General features: G+C 36.3%; 2 protein-coding genes across 3 annotated transcripts in view; one reads left to right on the plus strand and one right to left on the minus strand.

Annotated features, from left to right (window-relative positions):
• Positions 1-20,507, minus strand: LOC127850290 (HIV Tat-specific factor 1-like). Its single transcript, XM_052383228.1, has 11 exons — positions 20,426-20,507; positions 19,987-20,148; positions 16,022-16,123; positions 13,454-13,586; positions 11,047-11,298; positions 9,945-10,028; positions 7,863-7,981; positions 7,038-7,207; positions 5,492-5,588; positions 4,211-4,300; positions 1-803 (listed from the first exon to the last, which is right to left on the minus strand). Exons 2-11 carry the CDS (start codon positions 20,137-20,139, stop codon positions 132-134), a joined length of 1,872 nt encoding a protein of 623 aa, XP_052239188.1. The 5' UTR covers positions 20,140-20,148; positions 20,426-20,507; the 3' UTR covers positions 1-131.
• LOC127850300 (tryptophan--tRNA ligase, mitochondrial-like) overlaps positions 20,454-25,304 on the plus strand; it is a 14,245-nt gene continuing 9,394 nt past the window's right edge. Inside the window, exons 1-3 of one of the 2 annotated variants that reach the window (XM_052383241.1) lie at positions 20,454-20,590; positions 23,256-23,449; positions 24,440-24,521. In XM_052383241.1, coding sequence (XP_052239201.1) covers positions 20,531-20,590; positions 23,256-23,449; positions 24,440-24,521 — 336 coding nt within the window. In that variant the 5' untranslated portion in view covers positions 20,454-20,530. Of the gene's footprint in view, positions 20,591-23,243; positions 23,450-24,439; positions 24,522-25,304 lie in introns of both variants that reach the window. The other variant, XM_052383243.1, reaches the window with a different exon arrangement.

The raw sequence follows: 25,304 nt of genomic DNA on the forward strand, positions 1-25,304 counted from the left end.
TTCTCATCATTCAATAATTCTTTTACTTCCAAAACATAGCAAGTATTACCATTAAACACACTGCATAACGTGAAATTTCATTGTCAGGTACTGAAGCTCTCAATAGAATTCCAAACAACACATTTAAGATTTTATGTGCTGTTTTCCACATTCTCACTGCTATTGTAATTATCCAGGTTTGCCGTTGTACTAGTCACCTGATCCATATCATTCTCTTGATCCCCTGCGTTTGCATCTCTATCAGACATAGAGTCTAGAGCTTCACTCTGTAAATCAACTTCAACCTCAGCCGAACCACCCACATCTAGTGCAGTTTCAGCACTGATAATCATATCAGTATCTGTTCCTGTAGAGGTGATGTAATCATCAGAACCAGTGGCAGTAGAAGCACCACCATCAGTTTCTGGTAAAGCATCAGCACTTGCACTGTTTTCAGCATCCAAAGACACTCCATTCCCACTAGAAACAGTACCATCTCCTTCCGAGTGTTTATTAACACCATCGCCAACATTAGTTGAACTACTGCCTGATTCAGTAACCCCAGTAACTTCGCCCCCAACTGCACCATTCCCAGCTGCCGCTTTAACTCCGCCCTCCCCACCCGTCTCCAGAAACTCTGCCCACTTCTTTATCCTCTCCTCCCTCTCAGCCTCAGACTCGAGCACCTCGTACTTGGTCTTGCCGTCCCAGGTGGCAGCCAGGAGGCGCCGCAGCGCCAGGAAGCGCTGGTTCATGTACTCCACACACATGTCAGCCTCCTCTGCTTCCGAAAAGTGCACCTGGACCACACCATCCTCGTGTCTCTGGAAACAGTAAAACTGTATTTATTAGCTCAATTTCATTGACTTCCAAAGGCTTCTTGAAACTGTCTCTAGTCCATTTGCTGGGTAGAAACAGTACTTGGTGTATTTTGGGGCTCTAAATAACTCTTCCAAAGTGGGGATCGAAACCTGGAACTCACGTTTGCGGACAATATATCCACTACGCCATGTAACATTGAGCAGTTTTATGTAAGATTATAGACAGTGCATTTAACAAAATCAAACCCGCATTTTGATATTTTCCAACTTCTAAATAACTTCAAAGATTGTAAAGAAGGAAACTCTTGTCTTGTCTTGTAAACATTTGCTTCACATGCCAGAAAAGGTTTATCAGACACAGCCCTGTCATTTATATTCATAGAACATGTCTTGAAATGGGATGTATTTAAATGAAACTAAGAGTATAAAATTTGTATCATTACACAAATAAAATAAAAGAAAAATAAAATTCAGAGACATTATCAAGAGAAAAATATTGTTAACCTCCCTGAACTTTTTTTTAAGGCAGTTGACCAACATTACAATATAAACAACACAACATTACACATAAACAAGAAGCCTACATGTCAAGCACAATCTCAATCAAGCCTGTGTAGTTATTCAACAGCACATCTTCCTATGGGAATCATTTGAAATGCGCTACATTGTGTGATGAATGATACATTTGCGCTGTGTACCCACAGTATTATGCTGAGATTTGACCTCTGATAGTCTTACAGGAAGTCTGCCCTTGACCTTTGGGATTGGAAACAGTCATATTCACATAATGAACATTTGAGGTACACAAGTTTTTAATTGCATGATGAATGAGAATGTTAAAGCCTGGGTAATCTGTTTTCAGGCCAATGGTACATTTTACCTTAAAATGTGACCTTAACCTTTGGGGTTTGTAGAGGGTAATTACACATGACACATTTATTTTTTTAATTTGCATGATGAATGATGACTTTATAGTTTGGAAAAGATGTGTTATCTTAAAAATGTTACCTTTAACCTTAACTGTGACCCTGACCTTTGAGGTAGAAAAAAAACGATGTTACACAGGACTCATGTTGGAAATGTGTCGTAAGTTATTATAAAATTGCATAATGAATGAAAACATCACAGACCAAACAAGCTGTTTCTTTTATTTATTATGACTTTTGGAATCTAACTGTGACCTTCACCTTTGAAGTAGAAAGACACCTGTTACAACTAATATGATGCATTTTTTCATATAGTCATTTGTAGAAAACTTTTTTTAACTGCATTTTGAAAGAAAACGTAACAGTCTGGACAAGCATTTTATGGCAAAATTAAACTTTAGACCTCAAAGTCTGACCTTGAAATTCCATTAAAATATATAAAAAAAAAAATAGCAGAGGGCAACAAAAAATAACTTCCATTTTTACTTCCATTTCATTGAGTTTCATTTTTTCATTTTGATATGATCACCAATACAAACTAAACAAGAGCTGTGTTTGTGTAACACAAAGGCCCCCTACAGCAGCTAATTCAGAGAAAACAAGGCCCATAACTTAGCCAAAATTCAATGGACTAAACTGAAACTCACACTTCAAGTCATGTAGGTAGACTAGTCTAAAATACCCAAAATTAGCTCAATATCTGAAAGTTTTGCATAAAAACCTCCAGAAAGGTTATAACACAGATAATGGCTCCAAGGGTCATTACTTAGCCAAAAATTAATTAATTGGAATGAATTTCCAACTTCATCTGTAAATCATGTAGGTAAGCTCAATATTTGAAAGCATTGCGAAAAAATTTTTTCTGGAAAACGGTTATTATAGAGAAAATTTCGAAGTCCAAAGCCCATTACTTCGCAAAAAAATCATTTGACGGAAATTAATTTCACACTTCATTTGAAGGTAACGAAGTTGACTCACATACCAAAAATCAGCTCAATATCTGAAAGTGTTTCCCTAAACAACATCCAGAACAAGACTATGGCCAAGCAATATATGTCCCCTACCGACTCCACCATTGTCAGAAATATATATTTTTTATTTGTTGCCATAGCAACCAAATTTTTTGATGTAGGAAGATAATGAAATGACGCGCATAATGTCCATATTGCCATCTATCCATGTTTCAAGTTTCATGCAGGATCCAGAAAAGTGTGCAGGATCCACTATTTTCAGCAGTATTTCTAGTCTAATTATTGCCAAAGCAACCAGAATTCTTTACGTAGGGACTAAATTAAATGACTTGCATAATCTTCATATTGCCATCTGTCCATGTTTCAAGTTTCATGAAAAAATATGTAGAACTTTTCAAGTTATTGCAGGATCCAGAAAAGTGTGACAGACTGACGGACTGATGGATACACAGAGCGCAAACCATAAGTACCCTCCCGTGAAACCGGTAGGGGTAAACAAATTACTACACAGAAAATGAGAAGGTCCCAGCCCATAACTTTGCCAAAAATCAATGGAGCAGAAGAAATTTCACGCTTCATCTGTAGGTAATGTAGGTAGACAAACATACCAAAAATCAGCTCATTATCTGAAAGCACAAAGCCAAGTCTAAGGCCCATAACTTTGCCAAAAATCAACAGACTGGAATGAATTTCACACTTCATCTGTAGCTTATGTAGGTAGATTGACAAACTAAAAATCAGCTCAATATCTGAAAGCGTTGCATAAAAAACATCCTGAAAATTTCTATTTCGACTTTTGTCTAAAATCTCTATGCCTTTTACTTTCTATTTATAGAAGCTTCTACCTTGGATTATATCCCTAAAACAAGAGATGTGTTTGTCAGAAACACAATGCCCCCTTCTGCGCTGCTTTGATACATGTTTTTTTACCTTTGACCTTTAAGGATGACCTTGACCTTTCACCACTTAAAATTAGAGGCTCCATGAGATACACATGCATTCCAAATATCAAGTTGCTATGTGAAGGGAGTTATGAGCATTTTTCGAAACCTAAATGCGAAACCTAAATGCAAAGTGTGACGGAAAGACAGACAGACGGACGGGCCGATCACTATATGCCCTCCTTCAGGGGCATAAAAATATTACTTTGCATGTCAAAAATAGATCTTGTAGCTGCCAACTGATAAATAAAATTACCTCCCTTTAAAGCTAACTACTTTCCTTGACAAAAATTTAAATCAGTAAAAGGCCTGTATCTTCGTCAAAAATCAACAGACTGGAAGGAATTTTACGCTTCATCTGTAGGTCATGTAGGTTGATTTACATACCAAAAAATCAGCTCAATATCAAAAGCCTTGCATAAAAAAACTTCCAGAAAACGGAATGCAGACAGACGGACAGTGTGACTGCTATATGCCACTCCACCCCGGGCATTAAAAACATGGCACTACATTGTTAAAGATGCACCTATATTCAGTTAAATAATTTCAACACGCTATTATCGAGTACTTACATCATACACGACCACTTTCTTCACGTCTCCGTACTTCCCACACTCGGTCTGGATGTTTGATTTCAGGGTCTGGATCTTCACTGGGTCATCCTGCAGTCAACAAACAGCACAGTTTGCAATTTTAGATATACAGTATTAGTCAGTATTGTTTATCAGCTTATCGATTTTTTTCTTCTGACAATCGCCATATAAAAATTCAAAGTAGACATGAACATGTATTTAGAAATTACAATGACACAAAACACATTTTTCTATTTTCTCTAATCTTAGAAATCTTTGTTTGCTTATTTTAAGCAAGATCCTTAAAATGTTAAAACCTTTTAGCTTTGTTTACTTGTAAACCATCAAATATTGGACTTTTTCTTTCGGCGGAGGATGATGCAAATACTAATGATGTGTATTGAAATGTATCGAGGAAAGCCAGGGGAGAAAGGGTAACTTTTCAGCGAAACGGAAACAGCTGTTAATTATTTTCTTGAAAAAGGGGAATAAAAGAAATATCTATCGTGAAATAACAAACGATCTTACACTGACATGAACAAATATCCTCTATTTGTTGCTCACAATTTTAATATGAAAAATAAAAACACCAGTTGTGGTATTATTTCCAAGACTCAAACCAACTAGAAAAGGATTTCCTTTTTTTCCTCTTTTTCTTTACAGACACATTTAGAGAAGATCTACTTTTTATGAAAATAGGTTTATAATTGAACTGAATAATTCTAATCTTAAGCATTGTTTAATTAGCCCATTTCTCTTAACAGTCTGCAAATGTTATTTTTCATTTCATGAAAAATCTATGAGTTGCATTCTGGAAAACTTTGCTTCATGCATTTGCCTGTAGTTTCATCCCTAATTTGCCTTTGCAGTACGCACCGGAAATTCAGATTAGTGTCTGCACTGGCTAATCTTGGCTGGCAATTTACCCACAAACAGTAAGCCAAGTTTTCCTTGAAAAAGGCTCATTATTTTTTATGTCCCCCACAACTATAGTGGGGGACATATTGTTTTTGCCCTGTCTGTTGGTTGGTTGGTCTGTTGGTTTGCGCAAACTTTAACATTTGCAAGTACTTTTGCAATATTGAAGATAGCAACTTGATATTTGGCATGCATATGTATCTCATGGAGCTGCACATTTTGAGTGGTGAAAGGTCAAGGTCATCCTTCAAGGTCAAAGGTCAAAAAAACTAAATCAAAGCAGCGCAGAAGGGGACATAGTGTTTCTGACAAACACGTTTCTTGTTTAAACATGCTTTCCTAGCCTAGTTACTGGTGACCTACCTCAAACTGGCTGGGGTCAAAGACATTCTTCAGTATGACCACCTTTTCATGCTTCTCTCTTGCCCCTCGAGGCTTGTCTGGGCGCCAGTCAAACAATCTGAAAGATTATGTATTAGAATCATAATCACAATAATTGAAAGGGATTGAACACAGCTAACATATAAATGAGCCCGGTTCTGGAAATACTATATAATGCATGTACGTAAAGTGTCTTTCCAGATTAGCCTGTGCAGTCTTATCAGGGACAACACTTCCCGCTTTAATGGAATTGATCCTTAAAAGAAAGTCTCTTTTAAAGGAAAGCCGGGTCTAGAGGAAAAAGTTGATCCCTGATTTGCCTGTGCGCATTGCACAGGCTAATCTGAAAAATACACAAGTACAAAATGCAGACAAGGGACAAAATTGTCACAAAACCAGGTTTTTCATTGTGAAAAAAAATCTGATAAAGGGAGACAACTCAAACTGAACTTTTGAAATGAACAAAGAAAATTAACCCCCTTTGTAAGTTTGTTTTAAAATAAATCTATTTTTAGTCGTGGCGACCTTGACATTGGAGATATGCACATGAATTTATTTTTTTTGACCTTTGACCATGAAGGATGACCTTGACCTTTCACCACTATAAATGTGCAGCTTCATAAGATACACATGCATGGTAAATATCAAGTTGCTATCTTCAATATTGCAAAAGTTATGAGCAACGTTAAAGTTTTCGGACGGACACACGGACGGACGGACGGACGGTCAAAATTTGTGTGCGTATGGAAAGGCGTTGTCCATATACACATGCATACCAAATATGAAGGTTATATCTCAAGGGACATAGAAGTTAAGAGCATTTTTCGAAACCTAAACGCAAATTTTTGAAACCTAAACGCAGACCCCTACTTCAAGGTCAAGGTCACAGGGGTCAAAATTGTTGTGCGTATGGAAAGGCCTTGTCCATATACACATGCATACCAAATATGAAGGTTATATCTCAAGGGACATTTATGGCCATTTTTGACCTTTGAACTCAAAGTGTGACCTTGACCTTGGAGATATCGACGTAATTATTTTGCGCGACACACCGTCAAATGATGGTGAACAAATGTGCCAAATGATTTTAAAATCTGACAATGAACGACATAGTTATGGCTCGGACAAGCTCATTTATGGCCATTTTTGACCTTTGAACTCAAAGTGTGACCTTGACCTTGGAGATATCGACGTAATTATTTCGCGCGACACACCGTCCAATGATGGTGAACAAATGTGCCAAATGATTTTAAAATCTGACAATGAACGACATAGTTATGGCCCGGACAAGCTTGTTCCGCCAGCCCGCCAGCCAGCCAGCCCGCCAGCCAGCCAGCCAGCCCGCCCGCATTCGCCAATCTAATAACCAGTTTTTTCCTTCGGAAAACCTGGTTAAAAACCTGGTTAAAAATATATACAATTGCCAAAACTGTACAATTTTAAGTGTTATTTCCTGTTTGTAAATATTATATAAGGTATTAAGCTGTAGTAAAAATTCAGAGCATATTGACACCAATAAGTCACATACTTTGCCTGTCTTTCTTTCAACTTGTTCTTCTCCCTGTTGGACAGTTTCTTCTTTTTCTTTGTGGGGTCATAGTTCCCCTTCATGGTGAACTGGGCCCTCTGCACTGCTATTGTGTGGCCCCTATAGTCGGCCCCGTCAAGCAGGTTAAGTATGAGATCCACGGACTCTTTCTGTAAGTATTTCAATAGGGTTGAGAGGTATGAGCCTTGTTCTGAGAAAATAGGGCTTAATGCGTGTGCGATAATAGTTAATTGTTCAGCCAGCACAGGCTGATCAGGGACAAGACTTTCTGCCTTGACTATTTTTTCGCTTGAAATAGACTTCATGTACAAGAAAAATTACAGAAAAGCGGACAGTGTCATCCTTGTTCAGCCTGTGCAGACTGTGTAAATTTCACATTGTTACTTTGAATTATTACTAGACAATCACCATTATTGTAAAACAAATGGTTTTCAATCGACGAAAGAATTACAAAAATAATCCTGAAGCAAGATATTTTTAACGTTCTATTGACACGCATATCACAATATGATACATATACAGATAAACATGATTTTACCATGATAAAAAGAGGTAAGTTTTAATCACAGCTACTATTTTACCATTTTGGAAGGACATGGATTAACCTGCTTTGATTAACCCAATTATAAATTATTATTTGAGGTCGCCATGACATAGTGTATTTGATGACTGCCTAGCGACCGGGAGGTGATAGGTTTGATTCCCACTGCTGGTTCTACCCAGGAATTGGACTCAATAGCCTTTCAATCAGCCATATGTCTTTGATGCAATCCAGCTTAAATAAATAGGTTTAAACTTATTGACCTTAATGAAGCAACAGCGGCCATCTCCCTTGGGCTGTCCGTTCTCATCAAGGTATAGCTTCAGTTTCGGCTGTTTGCTGCGGGGGTCGTACATAACCAAGCCGTACTTGGTCATCATTTCTGGATGTGACAGGCAAATAAAGCATGGTGATTTACAATTAGCCACATTCTGGGGAAACTGGGGTCAATGTATGTGCGTAAAGTGTCATGCCAGTTTAGCCTTTACAGTGCCAACAGGCTAATCAGAGGCAACACTTTCTGCCTAAATCCATTTCGGGTGGAAAGTGTTGTCTCTGGTCAGCCTGTGCAGACATGCACAAACCCCCCCCCCCCCCCACCAGTTTCCACAGAATGAAGCTCATATTAACAAGAGAGTATTACAAGAAAGCATGTTTCAATGACAGTGTGTTCGATGTACATAGAGAATACAAGGTGAGCGTTGAATAGAGAGAAGTTTATACTGCGATGCTTAGAATGCCAGGAGCAACATAAACTTCTCTCTATTCAATAAATCCTAGTATTCTATTTATCCCATTGCATTTTTACTAAACAAGAAAAATAACAAACAAATGTGGCATGTTTGGAAACGTCACAAAAACAAGAGATGTGATTGTCAGAAACACAATGCCCCCTATTGCACCACTTTGAAGCCATAAATTTGACCTTTGACCTTGGAGGATTACCTTGAGCTTTCACCACTCAAAATGTGAAGCTCCTTGAGATACAAATGCATGCCAACTATCAAGTTGCTATCTTCAATATTGCAAAAGTTATTCAATATTGCAAAACTTTAACCAAGGTTAAAGTTTTAGGTTAAAGTTTTGGGACAAAATGACAGACAGAATAACAGACAGAATGACAGACAGACAGACAGGCCAAAAACAATTAACCCCCGATCATTCGATCCGGGGGCATAAAAATAATTCAAAAGCGCTAAGTGTTGTTCCGAATCAGCCTGAGCAGACTTCACAGGTTTATCTGGGACAACACTTTATGCAAGTGGATAAAGCCCAGATTTCCCAGAATGCCTCTAAAATATAAACACAATGTAAGCATATGATTTCTATGTTTCAAACTGTTACATGTTTCATGTTGAGCAGAATGTGTAGATCTATGTTACAATACGCAAGTGTAAATATAGTGAATGTGATATAGCATGTATGTCTTAAACAAGCTATATTTTAGTTGGGCAATTTCAACCGTCTTAATGTGTTTACAAATATTTATAACCTAGAAAAATCAGATGTAAAACAAATAGTCCAGGAATAAGTATTTTTGTTTGTTTTAACCACTAAATCCATAATAAAAATTGTCTGATGGATGTTTTTCAAGGCAAAGGGTAATACAAAGTAATTATATGATGTAAAACTTCCACTTGACTTTTTTAGTAATATTAACTTGGACCGAAAAACAAATAATGAGACCAATTGTGTTTGTATATGTTTTACAATCTCTTTATGGTAGAAGAGTACTGTCTTCATGCAAAACTATCAATATATACCTAAATTGTTTTAATATTAACCATTCAAATATATTGTTTCTTTGGTAGGTATAGACATATATTGTGACGTGATTATTGCTAAGTATACACACCTATCTTTAAATTGTTAAGTATACACATATATCCTTACTTTTTTATGTATACACATATCCTTATCTTGTTAAATATTCACATATATCATTATATTGTTAAGAATACATACATATCGTTACATTGTTAAGTTCACACATATATTGTTATATTGTTAAGTAAACACACTTAACATTATATTGTTAAGTTTCATTTACAAAGTATTTAAACTGTAGGATAACTTGTAGCAAAGTGTTCTGTTAACCCTTTGCATGCTAGGAAATTTGTTGTCTGCTAAAATGTCGTCTGCTGAATTTCTAAAATTAGTTTTTTCTTTGATTTGTTTTTCAAAGAATACTATCAGAATCGCAAACAGTTTGGATCCTGATGAGACACCACGTTCTGTGGCGTCTCATCTTGATCCAAACTGTTTGCAAAGGCCTTAACAATACGGTTCCAGCACTGAAAGAGTTTAGAGAACAAAAACAAACGTCTACAGAGCTATTATCCTACCCTTGAACTCCTCCTGTGTGATGTCGAACGGCAATCCTGATACATAGACATTTGTATTGTGTTCATCATTGACGTCAAACCAACCTGGGCAGAGAAAACACAACTGATGAAAAGATTAATGGCTAACAAAAGCATACACACATTTAGTTTCTGAGTGTCTTTCCAGTTGTGAGCTCAGTCAAGTTAACATCGGGATGTATATATGAAAAAAAAATAAAAAAAAAAATATATATATATATATATATATATATATATATATATATTATATATATATATATATTTATTAATTTATATATATATATATATATATATATAATAATATTTTGACTAAGTTTCATGAAGATTGGGCAATTAATGTGGCCTGTAGAGTGTTCACAAGTTTTTTCTTTCATTTGACCTAGTTACATATGTTGAACCCCATGTGACCCAGTTTCAAACTCAGCCTAGAACTATTTGGAAAAATGTTATGAGTCAAAAATTCTATTTAATAAGCTAGTTTTTAATTTTACCTCAAATGAATCAGGTTCTAACTTGACGATATATCACTCCATCAAATGTTCTGACCAATTTTTAAAAATATTGGGAAATTAATGTGTCCTTTAAAGTGTTCACAAGTTTTTTCTTAAATTTCATTAAGTTACCTACGTTTTTAGCAATTGTGACCAGTTACAAACAAGAATAATTTTGACAAATTCTCTGACAAAGTTTCATGAAGATTGGGCTACAAATGTTGCCTCTAGAGTGTCAAAAGCTGTTTCTGTTATTTGATCAAGCAACTTAGTTTTTAACTTAAAAATTAAACGATTAAAAAATGGCGACACTGATACAAAAGCCCAGCAGGTACAATCTCATTAAATGCCAAAGTAATTATAACAATACAGAATCCCACGTGACCAGTTACAAACTGGACCCAAATGTCACAAGGACAAATGTTCTGACCAAGTTTCATGAAGATTGGGCAATAAATATGGCCTCTGGAGTTTTCACTTAGCAAATATTGACAATGCATGTTTGGAGGAAAAAAGACAGTAAAAAGTTTAACACAAAAGCTCACCATGGACATATTGTGCTCAGGTGAGCTTAACAAAATTAGTCCTCATACCCTCATCTCTGGGTGGTGGTCTTTTCTTCTTAGCCTTCTTCTTCTTGTCAGCATCAACTTGAGTGCTGCTTGTCTCTTGAATGACTCCATCCATTTCAGTGTTGACTCCTCCCCCTTTGGCCCCTGCCTCATACTGGGCCATGCAGTCAGCATAGTAGTCATGGTAGTCGGAGCCGTAATAGTATGACCAGTACTCGTTATACTGTTTCTTTTGTTCATCTGTGTATTTCAACATTTCTTCTTCGGACTCATCTAAATCCAACATATAAAACTTACTCTAATTTTGAAGTTAAGAACTTTTCTTTGTCAACAAAAACATCAAAACTCTACAGAAACTCATCAGTTTAAAACTAGAGCTTGTAACAAAGATAACCCCAACATCTAATGTCAAAATATTCATCAAGTTGGCATTATACAAAATATGTTAATAAAAAATAAGTGGCCATTTTTAAACATCTCAACCAGAACCTACCATACAATACTAACATAAATATAACTCTACAATACGTGTTGATTGCTAGATACATACGCGTTCCAATTCTTTTCATTACCCCATAATTCAGTATACCGGTAAAAACAATTTCCAAAATATAGTCAATCTGGACAATAAATGTGTTTAAGAATTTCATAAACACAATTGTCCGCTATTTTACGCAAGAATTTTTTAAACCGCGGATATTTAAATAGAGAACTCCATTGAAGTTAAATAAGTGAATGATAAAAGGCAAAGTATTATGAACATTACTTCCTGAGCGCCTGTATGATTAGAAAGCATCTCTATGTTGAATAAGCGTCTGTATGTGTAAACCTGACCATTAGCAGTGAAGAAGAAAAACAAAATACCCGTAGATTTGATCGTTAAAAAGACTATACATATTTCTACAGAAATAAACCGGTCACATTGCCTGACAAACGGTTTAATTGTTGACCCAAAAGGCGCACTGAATTTCTTCTGGCATTTTCAAATTTTATTGGCCAAAAGCTAAAGGGCCATTCCATTCTGAAACAGTGATGCACATGTATAAATTCATATCATAAGATAGAATGCTTGCAAGTTTAAATGTTGTAGGTAAATTGTAGGAGAAAGCATTCGCACAATGTTGTGTCTATGGGCAGACATACAGACGCACTGATCCCTTTATAATAAAGCAGGAGGCATAAATATGAATTTACTTCATCAAGTTACTCTTAAAATAATCCTAAGAATGTTTAAGACTCCAAGCCAGCCCTTCTATACTTCAAGAGTTTACAAAATATGAGTTTGCTGCGGTCTTGTAAAACCTGGCTTAATGAATGTCCATAAAGTGTGATCCACGATTAGCCTCAGCACTTTCTGCCTAAACCGGATTTCTCTTTAGAAAACTCCCTGCCAGGTGTTTAGTATACATCGCCCTGCCAGCCAGGTGCTTAGTTTACCTTGTCCCGCCTGCCAGGTGTTCAGTATACCTTGCCCTGTCTGCCAGGTGTTCAGTATACCTTGCGTTGCTTGACGGGAGTTCAGTATACCTTGCCCTGTCGGCCAGGTGTTCAGTATACCTTGCCCTGCCAGCCAGATGTTCAGTTTACCTCCCCTGCCTGCCAAATGTTCAGTTAACCTCCCCCTGTCTGCCAGGTGTTCAGTATACCTTGCCCTGCTTGCCAGGTGTTCAGTATATCTTGCCCTGTCTGCCAGGTGTTCAGTTTAACTTTCCCTGCCTGCCTGGTGTTCAAGGTAACTTTCCCTTTCTGCCAGGTGGTCAGTATACATTGCCCTGCTCGCCAGGTGTTCAGTATACCTTGACCTGCCTGCCAGGTGTTCAGTATACCTTGCCCTGCTCACCAGGTGTTCAGTATACCTTGCCCTACTAGCCAGGTGTTCAGTATACCTTGCCTTACTAGCCAGGTGTTAAGTATACCTCCCCCTGCCTGCCGGAGGTTCAGTTTACCTCCCCCTGCCTGCCAGATGTTCAGTTTACCTCCCTCTGTCTGCCAGGTGTTAAGTATACCTTGCCCTGCTTGCCAGGTGTTCAGTATACCTTGCCCTGTCTGCCAGGTGTTCAGTATACCTTGCCCTGTCTGCCAGGTGTTCAGTATACCTTGCCCTGTCTGCCAGGTGTTCAGTATATCTTGCCCTGCCTGCCAGGTGTTTAGTTTACCTTGCCCTGTCTGCCAGGTGTTCAGTTTACCTCCCCCTGCCTGCCAGATGTTCAGTTTACCTCCCCCTGCCTGATAGATGTTTAGTTTACCTCCCCTGCCTGCCATATGTTCAGTTTACCTCCCCCTACCTGCCAGATGTTCAGTTTACCTCCCCCTGCCTGCCAAATGTTCAGTTTACCTACCCCCTGCCTGCCAGATGTTCAGTTTTCCTCCCCCCTGCCTGCCAGATGTTCAGTTTACCTCCCCCCTACCTTCCAGATGTTCAGTTTACCTCCCCCTGCCTGCCAGGTGTTCTCTAGATGCTCCAGCTTCTGCACAGTCTCCTCATGGCTCTCATCCTCGGCAGATTCCTTTGGTTTCCATGACAATAGCTGCTCCTCCCGCATGGCCGCCGCATAGTAATTCTGTGGGAGATAATATGGCATGCAGTCATGTAACATTGTATGCCATTTTATTTTCATCCCCCCGCCAAAGGGGGCAGGATATAGAATTGGCTTTGTCCATCGTCCATCCATCCGTCCGTCTGTCTGTTACAAAACTTTTAATGGCTATATTTTTAAGAAACTTTATAAGATATCACTTCATGGGTGTATAGATATTAATGAGGAAAAGTGCCATGCACATTCTTAAATAAGAGTTACTGCCGTGTTTTTTTTAAGATGTATCTTTTCAGGGATATGTATCAGATACAAAGTAACTGTCAGTACAAGACTTCAACATGAAACTTGATGGGTGTATTGATATCAATAATGAGAAGTGCCGTGCACATAAACCCTACAGTTCCTTAAAGTTATTGCCATTTGTTGTTTTTGTTTCGGGTAAATTTTAAGGCTTTATCTCGGATATGCTTCAAGATTTCAATTTGAAACTGCATGGGCCTATATATATCAACGAGAAGAATTGCAGTGCATAAAAACACATTAATATATTTTTTCATTATACCATATATCATGGATTTGCACCCATATATAAACAAACTTAATTTTGCCAGGGATATCAATTCAACGAATTTGTGTATTTTTTATTTCCTTTTATAGTGCAATCCTATCTATGTCTGCATGTAAGCTATTTAAACATTAACAACAGCACCACAATTTTAGCAATATTTAATAATTTGACCTTGAGAGTCAAGGTCATTCAAAGGTCAAGGTAAAATTCAACTTGACAGGTACAGTACCCTCATGATAGCATGAAAGAATTTGAAGTTTGAAAGCAATAGCCTTGATAATTTAGAAGTTAAGTGGATCTAAACACAAAGTTACTTAGTCAAAAAAGGGCCATAATTCCGTAAAAATGACAACCAGAGTTATGCAACTTACTGTCCCCTTATGATAGTTTGCGAGTGTTCCAAGTATGAAAGTAATATCTATGATACTTTAGGGGTAAAGTGGACCAAACACAAAACTTAACCAAATCTCCAATTTTCTAAGTATAAAGGGCCCATAATTCCGTCAAAATGCCAGTCAGAGTTACATAACTTTGCCTGCACAGTTCCCTTATGATAGTTAGTAAGTGTTACAAGTATGAAAACAATAGCTTTGATACTTTAGGAATAAAATGGACCTAAACACAAAACTTAACCAAATTTTTAATTTTCTAAGTATAAAAAGGGCACATAATTCTGTCAAAATGCCAGTCAGAGTTACATAACTTTGCCTGCCCAGTTCCCTTATGATAGTTAGTAAGTGTTGCAAGTATGAAAGCAATAGCTTTGATACTTTAGGAATTAAATGGACCTTAACACAAAACTTAACCAAATTTTCAATTTTTTAAGTATAAAAAGGGCGCATAATTCTGTCAAAATGCCAGTCAGAGTTACATAACTTTGCTTGCACAGTCCCCTTATAATAGTTAGTAAGTGTTGCAAGTATGAAAGGAATAGCTTTGATACTTAAGGAATAAAATGGACCTAAACACAAAACTTAACCAAAATTTTAAATTTTTTAAGTATAAAAAGGGCACATAATTCTGTCAAAATGCACGCCAGAGTTATCTAACTTTGCCTGCCCAGTCCCCTCATGATAGTAAGTAAGTGTACCATGTTTGAATGCAATAGCATCGATACTTTATGAGAAAAGTGGACCTAAACGCAAAACTTAACCGGACGCTGACGCCAAGGTGATGACAATAGCTCATAATTTAAAAAAAAAAAAATAGATGAGCTAAAAATGCATAATACTGCTTTCCTAATTTAAGTTATTGAGCATAAATTGTTTTTTATTTTTAGTTAAAATGAGTGTAACCTAAAACTGTCTGTCCTCAAATGCAACCTCAAATGTCAACTACAAACACATACACCTCAAGTACAATACACAAATCAAAACTCATGTTATTGAGCAGGTATCAGTTGTTCTATTTTTTATCATGACCTTTACTTAATACATCAAAAGCTTGGTTTGCATGAAAAGCTACCATGACATTTCAGTTCAGATCCTCCATCCAAACTCAAAGTATTATGCAGAAACAGTTTTTATAAACAGTGCCCCAAAAACAATCCCAAGATAAGTCTGCATGTAAACTACCTAAACACAAAGTTTCTGGGCAATATGTAAATCTGAACTGAAGCTATTGAGCTAACCATTTTTGTATTTTTAAAAAGAGTTACCTTGACCATAACCTTAACCTTAACCCAAATACACAGATAATTTAGATTGGTAAATGCAAACTCAGGTTATTGACAGGTCACAATCTGTTTGACTCTGCCTACCATACCCCAATCTTATAATTCTTACTCAAAACGAGGTGCTTAAGAAACACAATAATGTTCAGACAAACGTTTTTGTATAACCCAATTTTAGATTTGATACTTGGTTTATACACTGTTTATTATACAATGTACCTGATAATATTCATAGTTCTGTTTTTCCTTGTCAGTTTCTCCACCAGCTTCCTCTGCCACTCCATAATTCATTTGGTATTGGGCAATGAAGTCAGTATCAATCTGTGAATATTTTTAAACCGTCATTAATTTCCAACACAATCAAGTACTTGTATACCGGTGCTGATACACTAATGAAATGAAGAATTAAGTGAATATAAATGTAAAACGCAAATGTTTTAAATATAAATGATATATATCTCAGGTTTGACCCAATGAAAAATAAAAGGATCACAATTTGTAGAACCCCACAACATGAATCACCAAACAATCAAATATTAAAGCTCTGAGACTTGTAGTATCATAATACTGTTTTATTTTATGCTTTCCGGTGGTTTATAGTTAAATATCAGTGAATTAAAACTGATAATTTCACTGTTTGACTGTGAAAGACGTCATTTTTTTTACAAAATGACGTCATTATCCCAGCGAAATTCTTTAGTTAAACTGTTTAACAATGTATATAAACGGTAAAAAAAAAATAGAAAAAATAAAAAAATTGTTGGATTGTGTGGAATATTGATTTTAATTCACTAGTGATCATAGAAAATACATATTTTCTATGATCACCCGTGAATTAAAATTGATAATCCATCGAATCCAACCAATATCCTCTATTTATTGTCTACTTTTCAAATCTTGGTATCTCAAGCCTTATTTATTTTTTATATTTGCAGCAACTAAACAGATTACATGATATTTTTTAGGTTGGTCAAATTCTATTCCTCATAAAGCAGGGCCCTTGCTACACTTTGGGGGATTGGGGCCGAAGCCCGTAGAGGGGGTAATTTCGCGTTGTTTTGGGCGAAAATGGGAATTTTAGATCTTTTCACCAACCATTCAACACCTAAAATTGCTATATTTTAATAAGATTCACATAAATATACATTTAATCAAAGGTTAGTAGCAAGATACCAGCTGGCAACATATGTTTTTAAAAAAAGGGAATTTTTAGCTGAAATAGGGGGAAAAAGTATACTTTTTTCATGGGGGAAGCCGCCGATATTCTGCGGTAAAAAGTGCAAAATGAGGGCCCTGTAAAGTTTCAATTTGTGCAAAACAGGAAGTGAATAATGATAACAAGTGTTTAAATTAAAAGTTGATGTATGCACACCCATGACGAGCATTCACAAAGGCTTAAACTAAGAGCATTTTGTGCTCAGATCATCTTAAAAATAAATAAATGATCCACTGGTTCATGGAAACTCATTCTTCAGGTGTGACAAAAATTAATACCACACGTCAGGACTTACAGTTGCTGCTTATCCAGACAGTGATAATACAGATAATCTGGACAATTTTAGGGCAATTAGTCAGCAAATGCTCTGGATAAAAATGCAGTATTCACCTTAATTTGTTCAGATTTTATTTGGGAAGAAAAAAAAAGGGGAAAGAATCTCTTTCAATAAACCGATGTATTGTAATAAAGCACTTATAAAATAATATAAACTTAATTTAATTATGATGTTTTTCCAATAATTGAGTCAGCTGTTATCAAAATGTAATACATGTATCACTTTTTGATTAACTTCTACCACAATGCATTCCAGGAACACACAAGTTTTTAAATCCTATTGTTATTTGCAAACTAGGGACTGGCCCCGTATCAAAAGCATAATTAATCTCTTGGCTTGGGCTAGTCAATTAATCTTAGTAAATGTTCAATTCAGTATTAGCCATGTTTATTTGACAACTGCTAGCTTTGTAAGCTGTGTTGCAGACTTCCAAATTTGTATTTCAAAACTACCGACTTGTCAGGCATATTACTTTACTTTTATGAAGTAGCAAAACAAAACTTGAAGAACAGGTCTTATAAAGAGAGGAAAATATGGCTCCTGATTAATTTGTGCCATGCTGTTGACATATAATTATATGTTAATTTTTTTTAAAGCAATATATTAAATATATTCAATGTTCATAAAGTAGTGTTTGTTTCTGTATTATAATCACTTAGATTTAAATGCCTGAATCTGACTATTACATACCGTAATTACTCTATGTTTTTCGGACACTTAAAAATAATTAATTTATTTCGTGTCCGAAAACTTAGATACGAAAATCATTCACAAAATACAGGTGTCCAAAAACTAAGAGTGGAAAATTGAAGTATCAGAAAAAAGCGTCAATTGTATCAACGACAACCGGTAATAGCATGCGCTTGTAAAATACTAGTATCATGTCGTATAGTATAAATTACAGTTATATATGTTTGCAATGCATTTTAAATGATTTTAAATGCTTAATTTATTTGACAGAAAGTTACTACAAGGTTGTACTTTGACCAAGGAGTTCAAAGATGAGCATGTTATGTACCGATACTCGCTAGTATTAACCTGTAATTAACGCAAAAAAAAGCAAACTATGAATTTGTTGTTGGTTCATTTCCGATAGTTGTTGTCAAACACCTTCCATTGTTTGTAAAACTTGCTATAGGGTGCATTACACTTGAAGCGTTTAGTATTTGTCACAGTTATTTTACAGAGCAGGGGTAGTACCATTGCGTTAGATAAATGAACTGTTAATTGGCACTACCCCTGGTTCTTGTCATAACGCTTATGCTATCGGGCGAAACCATTGTTTAATACCGGTTTACATGGTTTTTTACCCAACAACACAAATGAAATGGTCGGTTGCCCTCAGGCATGCACCTGCCATGTTTTATGATGTTAATCTGGTTGTAAAACCCCATGATCGAAGTGTCATTAGATATCAAAAACAGGACCAAAATTTGGTAAAATAGCGCTGTAAAACATACTGTCCGAAAACTTAGAGACGTTAATTATGGACGAAAACTAGTGTGTCCAAAAATTAAGAGTCACGAAAAATAGTTATTTTTGCTAAAAAAAGGGGTGTCCTAAAACTTAGAGTGTGCGAAAACATAGAGTTATTACGGTATATATTCTTTGAATACTGTTGAACTCACCATTCTGGTATTATGTCCATGCACAGGGTTCGACACTAAGGCATGTCCGACAGACATTGTCTAGTAAGATCGGTGGTCGGGCTAGTAAAACTGAGGGTAAGCTTGTCTGACTGGTAGTACATAAAAAATCTATACTGATTCATATAACTATAACTAACTGCTATGAAAACCTATTTTCATAACGTGTAAAATTACTCTCGTATTCTTTATTTACATCAGAACAAAACTGGTGTATATAAATAAATGCGGAGCATTCACATGATTCATCGCTATTTTTAGATGCGAAGGCGAGCTTCCCGCAGAAATAACTTGTTTCCATTGGTCAAGTTGTCATGAATATTAATGATTTTCTGCAGCATCGTATAACTTTACAGCATGTTTCTACAACTTCTATTGAAAATCGGTATCGACAATGTAAACATTTTCGGGTAGCAGACGCGAGAATGTAATGTTAAGAATAACTGTGTTCACCTTTGGATTTTCGACCGACAAATCAGTAAATAAAGAAGAATCCGAAGGTAAAACTGACAGGAAATGTAAATATGAAGGAAAATGAAAACGTCAATTTTATCCTTAATGAAAAATCAAGTTCCCATGGCTTGAATTTGACGCATCCCAGGCAAAGCATATGAAGGGTCGGTCGGTTTGAAGAAGGAACAGATAATTTTCAAATTGATGCACTTAAAAGCCATAATCTGTCTACACAACATAAAAGACATGCCGTAAGCAAAAATATGAAAGTGAGAAATTTGTTTTATTTTATCGTTCTACGATATGCATCAAAATAACTTTCTGGTGTTCACTGGTTATTTACTGGCAAATCATGATTAAACAGTTACATGACACAATTGTGTTTATTTGATATGTTATTTATGGTCAAGTAGACATCAGATTCGGGCTAGTACATTTTAAGAGGAGCTGGTCCGTTGGTCTTGCTGTAAAAACAGTTCTTGTCGAACCCTGATGCACAGAATTTATTGTTTGTCTGATATTTCTTTCTCACCTTAGGGAACCACGCCTGCCTGTCTGGGTCCCATTCATATTTGGTGCCATCTGGGTCCTCCCTGACTCCCGGTGGTGCCTGCTTTTCTTTCTCCGCTTTCTCTCTCTCCAGTCGCTCTAATTCTAGTTGCTCCTCAAAATCAATATCCCCCATTCTGCAAGACTTTTATTGGGAAAATAACATAATATTCACATATCGAAATAAAAGAGTCATAGCTATAAATATATGGTTTGAACAAATGGTACAACAAGAAAACGCGAGTCATCCGAATATTTTCATCCGAAATTAGTTGTGTTACTAAAACAAAGACATTTGAAGAATAATTTATGAAAAAAAAAACAATAGGGTTGTTTAACATATAATCAATCCAATCTTCTTTAAACAGCAATGAGTAATTCAAAATTACAAAAAAACAATTGCAAACAAATCGTGTATCTACCTAACGTTTTATTTCAATTTTCATCTCGATCCTTTGAACGCTTGTACCGGCGGTGTAGGAGTAAAAACGTCCTGTAAAAAAAGCTCGACTGGCTGTCTTATAAAAATGTCAAAGTTATTGAGACATTTTCTAAATTTTAGACATTGCCACAGAGTTTTCTCACAGGTATTTTGTCAGCAGTGTGTAGATACAGCAACTTTCATCGCGAAATGTTGAAAGAAAAATTAGAAAGTCCATGGCCATTATAATTACTGTATTTACACTACAGTTTGATTTAAAACTATTTTCGATCACATCACAGATGCTTTCATGCAAAATAAGTTATTCCTTTAAAACATATTTAAATACTCAGTTAAAACCTATTTATAAAAGCTCTATAAGGCATATTTAAATGCTGTTGAGTCTGTTACCGTAGTAGAAATAGTGCTAGGTGCCTTTGGAGATGATTTAACAAAGGCAGTGGCTAGTCGTACGGCACCGTACTGCTAGACAATAGGCTAGCCGTACGGCTCTCTACATATAGCTTTTCCCGTGGAGATTATTGATCTACGTGCAGATTCCGAATTTTTTAGCCTTTAGACTAGCGTGTGTAGTCGTCGTCACAGAATTTGCAGTCTGGTTTATGTTTTTCGTGGTTTCAAATCCGATGCGTGTATAGTATATAAAGGGTGTAAACAAGGGAGATATGGACAGGTAAATTTATTTCGCCAAGCAACAATTACAGCAATCAATAGAAATCACAGTTATGGACTATATAAATACGCATTGCAATGCAAATATCAAATGTATACAATAAATATTTAGTAAATAATCTTAACTAAGTCAATGAAAATTGCGGCATCACAATAAGAAAAGTTTATAACAAAACAAATAAAAGGAAACTTAACGTGAAAAGGATAAAACGATATAAGAGAATGGGAAACGTAAATTAACAGAAATTTAAAAAAGTATTATAGAACGAAAACAAATAGTATGATTTTATTGCTTTCAGATAATAGCACTTGACAAAAGCATATACAACATGTAGTTATATACCCTATTTTCACAATATGAGGCACCATTTTACGACATGTACTTTAAGATTTTCATTGAAAGTTTTCATAGGGGATCTGCTTTTAGCAGCCCCAATTTTCCTTGAACTACGTTTCTAAACCTGTACACAATTTGAACGCTGGTACAGTTCAATTTTGCCTATTAATGCACCATAAGTGGAAAAAATTTCCCCAACAGTTAAAGACTCGGAAATTTTCAGTGAACTGCCGTCATTGAATTTCATAATATCGATACCGCAACTAATTAAAAAACAGTTTTCACGCCTTACATTGGAATGTCGACTAATTAAATAATCAAATTAGAAACCAAATTAAATTATTTGTGTAACTCAATTTCTAGGACCTAACTTTGATGGCTGCCGTCATTGAATTTCATAATGTCGATGCCGCAACTCATTAAAACAGTTTTTCACACCTTACTTAGGAATGTCGACTAATTATAGAATCAAATAAGCAACCGTATTACATGAAAGGAAGCCGTAACAGATAAAAAAAAAAAAAATCTTATGAGCTTAAACAAACTTATTACTGATTGACAGCACTGAAACAGCACTGAATGACAATTCTATACTTTATAAGCCGTACGGCAAGACAATCTCCATAGGACAGGCTATACCTTCAGAGCCGTACGGCTAGCCTATTGTCTAGCTCTATGGGGCCGTATAGCTAGCCTCTTGTCTAGCCGTACGGGGCCATACGACTAGCCACTGCCTTTAACAAAAGTGGGGATCAAACCTTTACCTGCTGTCACTAGGCAGGCACCATATCTATTGTTCAACAGTATTTAATCCAGTTAATTAAATTTATCAAAAGTATCACACAATTAGCATTATGAACCTCATTTAGTATTCTATTGGATCTTTAACATAATGCTTATTGACATCTCTCAAGATCATGTCCTAGTTAAAACTAAGCACTGTGTTTCTTGCTATATAAACCTATTTATTTTAGCTCAATTACATCGAAAACTGAAGGATAATTGAATCCATTGACCCTGTAGAACTATTTGAGTCAATCAATTTTATAACTCAGAGCAATATTTGCTTATTCGAATAAGTAATACTATCGACCATATAACTCAATCTCACGTTAAAGATAAAACAGACAAATTGAAAAATGTGAGATGGTATATTACGTACAGTGTGAACTATGCAAAAAGGATTACATAGGTAAAACAGGAAGATCATTGGACATAAGACTGAAAGAACATGTAGCCAGATCCAACTCGGCCATATATGAACATGGCTCCCACACAGGACACAAGATTGATACAACCAACACAAAAATACTAGCATCCGAGGACTTGCACATCAAACGGAGGGTCAAAAAGGCAATTAACATCAAACAACGAAGACTGTCGCTAAACAGGGACAAGGGGCTTGAACTTCCGCCTGTGTACAATTCTCTCCTCGTGTCACGTGACCATCCTACGTCACGTGACTCGCTCAACTGACCAGCAAATCGCTGATGAAGACTATGTAATATAGTCGAAATATTCGAGTAAGCAAATATTTCTCTGAGTTATGGAATTTATTGACTCAAATGATGGATTCAGAGCAAGAGAACAACCTTCATAGTTGTGTAGAACCAGGTTTTGATATTAGGGTTTATCAAAAGAACACTCCCACAGTAGGGATCAAACTCATGACCTCATTGTTGCTATTTGGACACCATATCCACTACGCAATGGCGATCTTGTCTGTGTTTCTTAATGGAAGATATTGAGAATACTCCTATAGTTTAAATATGACATTCTATATTTTTAGATATTGTTTTAGAGAAAAGACGACAGTTTTGCCCAGTGTCCTGAAAGAGTATTCTCTGGTATACAGCCAACAGGAGTACCCCACCTTGGGAACTATGTGGGCGCCATACGTAACTGGGTACGAATGCAGGAGAGATATGACAGCATTTTGCTGAGTATAGTCGACTTGCACTCAATCACCGTCCAACAAAATCCAGCTGAGCTCAGGTACTTCAGTCAACAAAGAGTATCAAATTGAGGATTGTTAGATTCAGTGTTCTAAATCATAAGCTTGTCTATATAAGTGTGATGCTAGTTTCTTAGCAGTGTTATTTACTAATTTTATATAAGCTGTATTAAGTAAAAGAAGTCAAGACAAAAGTTAATACATGTAAATAAATGCCTTCATTGTGCATCACATTCACCCTTGTATAGTGCAACAAACACTAACCCCACTTGCCCAACGTCAAAGACATGATGCCAGCTGTCAATCACATTCTTCTTGGTAATCATATAAGCCAATCAGTGCACACAGTCCCCACAAGAAGGTGTATACAATAACTGTAACCTATCTCAAAAACTGTTGCAATTTAGAATGTAAAAGACTTGTTTTTAATGTAGGGAAAAAGTGGCCACATAAAAAAATGCACCACCATTTATTTATCTAAAAGATCTCATGGTTCTCTGCGCTACCAAGTTTTTATGCAGCAATCAAATATTTATGCCCATGCTTTCCAAAAGGAAGAATGATGTGATATGTTACATAAAGACTTATCTCAACATGCTTTAGATCAGTACATAGTTATACCAATGTATATCATATTATGGATATTACATATAATGCAATAAGGGAGGTAATTATTGTGTTTTAAGATTGCAAAAGTATGCTTATGCATATACATACATTATAATTTTTATATTATATATATGCATGAATGACCTGACTAATTATTTCGCGATCCAGATATATCAAGATCACATTCTGTGGATCTAGTGAAGAGCAATATAATAGAACTGTAGCTTCTTGACTTATCAAAAACCTTTTAAGTCATATCAGCCCATTTCATTCTTTATTTCACACATACATGTATTTGAAAGACAGGTGCATGTGTGTGGAGTAGAAGTGAAATGTTATGCTTTCCTTCTGCAGGAGCAGCAGGACTTGTGCATTATTGATAGATTTTTGTCCCCTGCATTATAATTATTCTTGTTTTCCAGGGAGAATATTCAAGTGATGGCTGCCTGTCTTATAGCATGTGGAATCAATCCAGATAAGACCATCTTGTTTCAACAGTCTTCTGTAATTATATGTTTCTCATTTTATGTCTAAATAATATTTCACTTTATATCAACTTTAATAATTATACCCCCACAAACGAAGTTTAGGGGGGTATATAGGAGTGAACTTGTCGGTCGGTCGGTTGGTCGGTCGGTCTGTCTGTCGGTCCGTATTAAGTGTCCGCTCTCTAATTCAAGTTTTTCATCCGATCTTCACCAAACTTGGTCAGATGTTGTATCTAGATGATGTCTAGGCCAAGCTCGAACATCGGCCTTGCCGGGTCAAAAACTAGGTCACGGGGTCACTTAGTGCGTTTTAAACATTTAGCCGTTGTCCGCTCTCTAATTCAAGTAGTTTTCATCCGATCTTAATTAAACTTGGTCAGAAGTTGTATCTAAATGATGTCTAGGCCAAGTTCGAACATGGGCCTTGCGGGGTCAAAAACTAGGTCACGGGGTCACTTAGTGCATTATAAACATTCAGCATGTTGTCCGCTCTCTAATTCAAGTAGTTTTCATCTGATCTTCACCAAACTTGGTCAGAAGTTGTATCTAGATGATCTTAAGGCCAAGTTCGAACATGGGCCTTGCCGGGTCAAAAACTAGGTCACGGGGTCACTTAGTGCATTTTAAACATTCAGCATGTTGTCCGCTCTCTAATTCAAGTAGTTTTAATCTGTTCTTCACCAAACTTGGTCAGAAGTTGTATCTAGATGATCTTAAGGCCAAGTTCGAACATGGGCCTTGCCGGGTCAAAAACTAGGTCACGGGGTCACTTAGTTCATTTTTTAACATTCAGCATGGT

Source organism: Dreissena polymorpha, chromosome 11 (assembly GCF_020536995.1).
Source record: "Dreissena polymorpha isolate Duluth1 chromosome 11, UMN_Dpol_1.0, whole genome shotgun sequence".
Classification (NCBI taxonomy): domain Eukaryota; kingdom Metazoa; phylum Mollusca; class Bivalvia; order Myida; family Dreissenidae; genus Dreissena; species Dreissena polymorpha.